General features: G+C 36.4%; 1 protein-coding gene across 2 annotated transcripts; it reads right to left on the bottom strand.

The window, feature by feature from the left end:
- Positions 1-2,680: 2,680 nt before the first annotated feature.
- Positions 2,681-7,301, bottom strand: LOC129318867 (polyadenylate-binding protein RBP47-like). Of its 2 annotated transcripts, none has more exons than XM_054963842.1 (6): positions 6,759-7,301; positions 5,222-5,687; positions 4,633-4,691; positions 4,419-4,549; positions 4,225-4,321; positions 2,681-3,110 (listed from the first exon to the last, which is right to left on the bottom strand). In XM_054963842.1, exons 1-6 carry the CDS (start codon positions 7,128-7,130, stop codon positions 2,946-2,948), a joined length of 1,290 nt encoding a protein of 429 aa, XP_054819817.1. In that variant the 5' UTR covers positions 7,131-7,301; the 3' UTR covers positions 2,681-2,945. The 2 variants fall into 2 exon arrangements, with proteins under 2 accessions (XP_054819817.1, XP_054819818.1); XM_054963843.1 differs by having other exon boundaries at positions 2,681-3,107.
- Positions 7,302-8,051: the final 750 nt, after the last annotated feature.

The following is an 8,051-nucleotide window of genomic DNA, read 5'->3' as shown; positions in this document are numbered from 1 at the left end:
TTTTTTTTGTTGATTTATTTCGAGAAGAAGGTAATGTGACTTATCTTAAAAACTGTGACATTTCCGATCCTCCATTATGCAATGAACAACCTGTGACCTGGGAGGAGATTGAACAAGTGATTTTGCATATAGGGGCTTTGAAATCCCCTGGTCTTAGCAAGTTTAATGCTCTCTTTTTTCAATCTCCATAGAAGATCGAAGGCCCCTCGGTTTTTTATTTGTGATGTGTGTTTAATTGTTTATGGAGCCTCAACTGATGTGAGGTGTTGATAAGGCATTTGTTGTGCTTATTTTAGAGAAAAAGGATCATCCGGAAACTATTCATAACTTCATGCCAATTGGTTTATGAAATTTCACCTACACGATGATTACCGAGGTTATTGCAAATAGAATAAAGTGCATTATCTAGGAAGTTATCCCTCCTAACCAATGTGGGTTTATTTTTGAAAGATTGAGTTCGGATAATATTATTGTGGCATAGCAAAGCGTCCATTCTATTCAAAACACGAAAGAAAAAAAGGGATTTATGATTATTAAAATCAACCTTGAGAAAGTTTATGATCCAATGAGGTGGAATTTTGTAGTTGATTGTTTAAAAGAATTAAATTTGCCTCTATACTTGATTAATGTTATTGAACAGTGGATTTCCACTCCCTCTATGCAATTATCATGGAATTAGCAGAATTGAGGGGTTTGATCCGTCTAGAGGTATAAGACAAGGCAATCTTCTTTCGTCTTATTTGTTTGTGATATCGTCATGGAACGATTGGCTCATTGGATGCAAGTTGAAGTTAATAAAGGGAGCTGAAGACCTATACGGCTTAACAAACTCGGGCCTTTGTTATCTCATCGTTTTTCCACAGATGACTTACTTATTTTGCTAAAGCTAGTCTTAATCAAATGCAGGTGATCAAAAACTGCCTGCACAAATTTTGCGAAGCGTTCGGCCAAAGGGTTAGCCACACAAAAACAAGGGTCTTCTTCTCGACTAATGTCAACCACAATGTGTGGACCTAGCTGAGTGAAGTGTTGGACTTCAGAATAGTTGCTAATTTGGGAAAGTATCTTGAAATCCTGCTGCATCATGATATACACACACACATGCAAGAAAAAGAGAGCTCATTTTATTAATCACCAAAAAAGAGATAGTTAGTACACACTAATTATAAAAAAGCACCCAAAAAAAAAACCTAGCATACAACCTAGGAAAAAATAAACGAGGAGTCCAATCCAAAAAATAAAAAACAAAACAAAACAAAAACAAACAGTCAGCAAGATAACGAGTCCTCAACCTTTGTGGAAACATACCAGTTTGTGGGAGCTAGACAAAGTTCGTGCAAGACTTGATAATTTGGAAAGTCAATTCTTTATACCTTGCTGATCGTACCAATCTATTGAAAGCTGCACAGCGCCCTCCCATGCGAGCCTGTTCCGTTGGATCCAAAAAAATAATAAAAATATAAATACAAATATAAAATTAATTCAATCAATATTCGCCGACGGGCTAATGGCGCAGCAGCCGGCAGATTTCTTAGCTAAGCAGTCGCTCTCGGCCCTCTCTGGCTCTCACGAATGATGGTTTCAATAAGCCTACGAAGCGGGGCACTGCTTTAGACTGAGACTCTCCGTGTGAATTTTTTTTTTTAAACTTCATTTAATATGATATTTAATGTCTCCCAAGAATAATATATATTTCATAACTATGATGAGACAATAGTTCAACAATGTTTAAATTTGAATCAATGATGTCAGGTATCGGATAATCTTTTTTTGGCCGATGATAATAATTGTATTTCTTACAATTTATAAAGTCAAATTATATTTTGAAAAATAATAATTACATAACTTAATATTTTAAGTAACTGTTTAATAAAATAATATTTATATTTTATAATTAGTTACGCTCTAGGTAATGAGACGGTGTGATTGTTATTGAAAACTGAAAAGGGAAAAACAGTACTTAAACAAGAAACAGCGAAAAACAGTCATGCAGGACAGGGGAAAAACACTTTATGTATTCGGAAAGATGAAGTCATTATTCCCAGAGAATAATATATATATATATATATATATATTATTTTTAACATTTACGCAAGATAGACTGTTTCGCATATGTCATCCAATTCCTGTCTGTGATATCCTGTCGGTAGCGATTTAATGAGCAAGGCTTTATTGGCGTGCATGAAAATTGACAGTTGACACAAGTGCTGTACTATTATTGCTTTTAAATTCCACCGGGAACATACTTCTGGGTCGGAATATTTCGAGCAAAAATCTGCTGAATCTTCGGACGGCAAAACTGCATATTCAAGTGCTGATTTGAGATATACTCATAATCATGCTATTTTCTTTCGGTCTGAAACACAATCTATAGTACCTCATAGCGCAGAAATGATAGACTAAACGGATCGATCCGGCCAGCTCAATTCAATTTGACAGCTTCAATTTCCAATGAACCATTAAAAGGCAAATATGCATGCTCCCACGGAATTATTTGAATAGGAACTTCAATTGTTAATGTCACTGCTAAACTGAGTTGTTTGATTCAAGAGTGACGGCTTAATTCTACAGGTGGCACATAACCTCTTGCAGATGCAGAGCAACACAAACAAATGGTTCATGAAGACAGGGACCTAAGAGTGTTCATTTCTGGTGAAAGCATATGCAGCGAAACACAGGATGATAACCGAAAAGCTTTAAAGGTAGATATAGAAGCATACTTAGAAGACAATTATTCCAATGACCAAGCTTAAGTCACTTGTTACTCCTATATGTCTAAACAAATGATTAATTGAATCCCTAGCGAGCTACTTCAGGCTGTCAAAATTCAACTCCACTCCACAATTAGGAGGGATTCTTGAGATCTCAACAGATCAAGTTACAAGGGAGATATGAGTTGCCCATTGAAGCGTGATACTGTTGTGTGAGCTAATCCGGCATTCCATTCAGCTTACTTGCTGTTGGTGGCCTCCATATATGGGGTAAGACCCATATGCAGCAGCATATATTCTGGGGTCATGAGGTGGTGGCAAAGCATATCCATAACCATCATAAACAGGACCCCCATAATACGCCCCGCTCCAGTGGTTGCCAAAGTCCGCCCTAAACTGCTGGGAGACATTGCAAATATGCAAGTTAATACACGAACTGTAGACTAACAGAATGCAAACGAGACACCATATTCTTCCGTAGCAGCTTTTAGTATTCAAGGAATGTTTTGTTAGTCTTAAACTCACGAGTTTGCCTATCTCAACTTAAGTATTAATTTTATAATTAGGTCATACTTCATTAGAATGAAAGACCCCATAAGATATACTCCCTCCGATCTAAATTATAAAACATTTTTTCCTATTTCATCTTGGTTCAAAATATAAGACATTTAGTAGGTTTTAAACTTTTTTTGTATTATACCCTTGTATTTATTAACTTGGTTTGTTGTATAACCTTATTGGTATTTATTACTTTCTCTGTTAAAAAATGTAAGACATTTTTTGCGAAATTGAATGTTAAAAAATGTAATGCATTTTTAATCTTTTGAAGTGTAATCATTGCCTTTTTCTCTAAAAGTGCTTTTATTGATAAATGACTTTATATTTATTATAGGGTGTTTATTTAATAGCATTAAATATAAAAAGATAAGATTAATTTGAAAATAGATAACTACTTTATTGAAAAGTGAAATTCTATTAAAAATGGCTTACATTTTTTAACGAAGGGAGTACATTTTTCTCACTTTTCATGATAGTTAAAACTTTATTGGTCTGCAAGGAGGGTCACGCTTTCATTAAAAAAATATTATCTCTCTCATTTAATTAATTATTGACAATTGGGGAAAAGTGTAAAAAAGAAAACTTATGATATTTATAACTAACAATAAGGATATAACTGAGTTTTATTGGTATTAGAATTATAGTTAAAAATGTCTTATATTTTGGACCAAAGGGTGTATAAGTTGATGTATTCCCCCCCCCCAAAAAAAAAAAAAAATCTCATGGTTTAACAAATTCAGAAAATGCTCCTTTAGAAAAGCCAAACTTAGGTGCTGCAAGCAGCTGAGGCCAAATTGAACTCTGAAACTTTACGTGAAATGCAACACTGAGGTATTCCCAGGTGGATTGATTATCGAACGAAACAAACTCCTTTAGATTAACAAGGGCGCTAAAGTGGCCATGACAATGTGTGGAGGCATACTTAAAGAGAAAGAAAGAGAGAGAAAGGGTATACCTGCTTATTTGCCGGATTGCGGCCCCAAGAAAGACGAACTGTTTGCTTGCCAATCACCGTCCCATTTAGCTTCTGCAATGCCTCTTCAGCATTATTCCTGTAGAAATGTTCAGGATAGCATTGAATTGCAATCACACCATCTAAGATATTCAGAAACATGTTACTCATGAATCTGCAGATAACAGAGAGGCTACCTGATTGCAAATTGTACAAATCCACATCCCTTTCCAACAGGTATCTTGACAGAGACGATCTCACCATACTGGGAGAATGGCTGCCTAAGATCGTCATCTGTTACATTAGGGTCAAGTCCTCCAACAAATATCTACAATGAATAATAGGTTAGCCATAGAAGATTAGTGACAACAGGCTCGAATCCAAATATAATAGAACAACCAAAGAGCTCACAGTTGTGTTTGTTGAGTCTGCTTCAGATTGGTTGGATGTTCCATTTGACGCATGGCCTCCTATACCAAGATACAGTCATTCAATACCCCACTGGTAGAGATACCCAAATTTACAAAGGGAAGGCGATTGAAAAATTAGATAGATGAGTTCAAACTTCAAAGAGATGAATCGTTACCGATGACATCCATAAAACAATTTTTAATCAGACAAATTTTCATTATTGTAAGATTGAGTACTTTTCACATTATCAGAAGCATTTTACTTGTCAGACGGACTTTCATATACTTTTACTCAATGAAACTCTGAAAGACATAGTGGTATGTAATCATCTCATTTCAAGTGATTCATTCATCTATAAAATCCTGGCAATATCCCTTGATAAATTCAAATCATAGGTTAAGCCATAAGACTGACACTTACATGAGTGGCGAAAACGCAAAGTCTTAAAGTTTGTAAGACACAATGTCAACCAGGCACAAAAACAATTGAGGTTCAAACAGGTGTATCTTGAAGCATATTGTTTAGCGTCATTATTTTTCCGTTGATAACTAAAATTCAGATTTCAGCAGCAAGGAGAGTGATTTGGTACCTTGTTGGTAGCCAGATGATTTCCTAGGAGTTGCAGCACCAATACGCATTGGTCTGCTAGAACAATATGCACCATTCATTTCAGTCATAGCCTGAGACCTCTCATTATCATCTCCAAACCTGACGAAGCCATAACCCTTTGAACGACCAGTATTGGCATCAAAAACAACTTTTGCAGCTTTAACAGAAGGATATCTACTAGCAAAAGTCTCATGCAACATGCTATCTGTAACATCGGCAGCTAAGTCTCCTACAAAAATAGAAAGGTCGGGAACATTATCTGAACGCTTGTCGCCTGTGCTAAATGTTGCCCAGTTCAGGCGAAAAGGTTGATCTGTATTGGGCATCAAAATGGAACCATAATTCTGTAAAACATTTTCCGCCGTGGCATGAGAATAGAATTCCACAAATCCATAGCCCTCTGATAGGCCAGTCTGCTTGTTGCGAATAACCTTGATGGAGGAAATCTGCAAAAATGTCTCAGTCAGATGGTCAATTTTTCATTGGTACAGTTCTATTTAAAGTAAAATAAAGAGCACAAGAACCTTTTCTCTGTCATAAAAAACCAAGCTTCTAAAGTCATGTTATATTCTCAGCAAATTGGATGGCAAAGAAATAGCACAGGTGTCACCTTGAAAAGTCAAATTAGCTACCCTCGAAAGTTATACCTATCCCCTTATCACTTTGGGCCAAGTAATTATGGCATTCCCCTCAACTTTTGTCATTACCGCTCAAACATTCACTCTTTGAATGATCCAGAAGGAAAAAATCCATCATGCCTAAGAATTCAAAATTCTACAAGCAAACACAACCTTGAAGTGTTCACATCTATAGCCTTTTAACTAACAAGAAGAAAATGCTGCCATGCAAAAGTAGTGTTCACATTTATAATCAGTTATACCGATAAGGAAAGCTTAAAGTTAGCATCTACAATTCCATTAATGTTAACTCTTCAATCTTTCTTTCCCTGCTATATATCTTATTAAGCACATTCTATGACCTCTACCATATATGAACGGATTTCCACTTTTAATTCAGCACATCCTGCAACTTCTTGATAGTTATTTACTCCCCCGCCCCTCCCCTAGCCCATTTTACTAGAGAATAGAGAATAGGTGAAACCAGTCCTCTAAATATCAAGTTTTGACCTTTTAATAAATACTGCAATAAAGACATCTTCAGCACTTCTAGAACATTCGTCTACTTCCCTCGTTAACATTAAATGTGGTCCTTAAGACTTTGATTACGAAATTACGTTTTTTTGGACTATCCCTCTACTCCCAATGTCATTGAGATTCAGAATCATAACCCAGATCAAACAAGACCATGTATTGTACATTACAACATAGAAACACCAAACTAATTGTCAAAATCGTGTATTTCCAAATTAGAATGTTCCCAAGCTTCCAATACAGAATACATATCCAAGTTTTCATGAATAAAGAATATAATATAAGAAGTAAATCAAAAGAAGAGAACTGGTTTGTCTTTGTTGGTGTGTTATGTTAGAAAAATATAAAGAAGAGTAATAAAAAGACCTCTCCCGTGGAAGCGAAGCAGCGATGGAGATAATTCTCATCCATCCAATGATGTAAATCGCCGACCCAGATCGTTTTGTTCTCGCCGGTGGATCCCTGATGTTGATGCTGTTGAGGGTGAGTTACATGCGGTAACGGTTGGTACTGGTGGTAAGGCATATAGGGCTGAGGTGGCGGCGGCCCATAATGCTGGGATGGCAACATGTGATGCTGCATTACCATAGCCGCCACAGGGTATTGCATCGGCATCCACTGCTGCGGCAGCGCCAGTGGCTGTAGTGGGGGCGGCGTCTGCGTTGGCGTTTGCTGTTGCCGTTGATTCTGCTCCGATGGTTGCTGTTGTTGTTGGGAACCAGAACCGTTTGATTGCATCTCAATAATCAGATGAGTGCTTCCCTATTTCTTAAGTATGATAATAACGTAGATTCAAATATTAAAGACCAAGAGTGAATGAGAGCGAACTTGGATTCCGGGGAGAAAAAGCTTGAATCTGGATTTTAGAGAGAGCGAGAGTGAATGAGAAGATATCGCGGCGAGGGTCTGAGACTGAGAGGATGATTTATGTTAGGATGACGGATTCATGGGTTGCCTTCGTAAACGCGGTTGTTGCTTAGACCGTTGGATTACGTGAAGGAGTTCGATCTTAGCCGTTGGATCTAATAACGAGGGAAATGCATTTTTTTATTTTTTTCGCCATCAAAGGATATACATAACACTGTTATGCTGCGCTCCTGTTCCCTCCAGGATCCGCCGCCAGCTTGCACTGGCTTCATCCCCTGTCTCCCAGTGGAAATTGTTTTCTCTTCTTCATTTTCTGAATTACATGATATCTTATGATTTTAGTATTTCTATTTGTTCATGTGCATATTTACTAACCTTAACCTCATTTTTTAAATCATGACTAAATTATTAATGGGTATTTTAGACCCCAAAAAAAATAATCGAGGCGTATTTCTTATCAGTTATGGACAATATATATTTTTCATAAATTTTGTTTACATTTAAATGTAGGATGTATAGATATGGATATTTAGATATTGATTATGATTATAATTATAATAAACTGTTATAAATAAATAGTGGCGTGAAATTGACGAAATATGAAATTTCCTCAGATTCATATCTCTATATCAATGTACGTACTATACGAATCTATTAGCAATTGGCAATCAGTTGGATACATGCATGGTTGAATTTTATATATTCTTCGGTTAGTATTTAACTATTTATTTATTTGCCAAAACGGTTAGCATTTAGTTTATCAGACGCTTGCTACAATCAAGCTACATTTTG

Source organism: Prosopis cineraria, unplaced genomic scaffold (genome assembly GCF_029017545.1).
Source record: "Prosopis cineraria cultivar Desert tree isolate PC_DT_omini unplaced genomic scaffold, ASM2901754v1 PC8, whole genome shotgun sequence".
In the NCBI taxonomy this organism is placed as follows: domain Eukaryota; kingdom Viridiplantae; phylum Streptophyta; class Magnoliopsida; order Fabales; family Fabaceae; genus Prosopis; species Prosopis cineraria.
The sequence above is the reverse complement of the archived record's forward strand: the minus strand, read 5'-3'. Positions and strand labels throughout refer to the sequence as shown.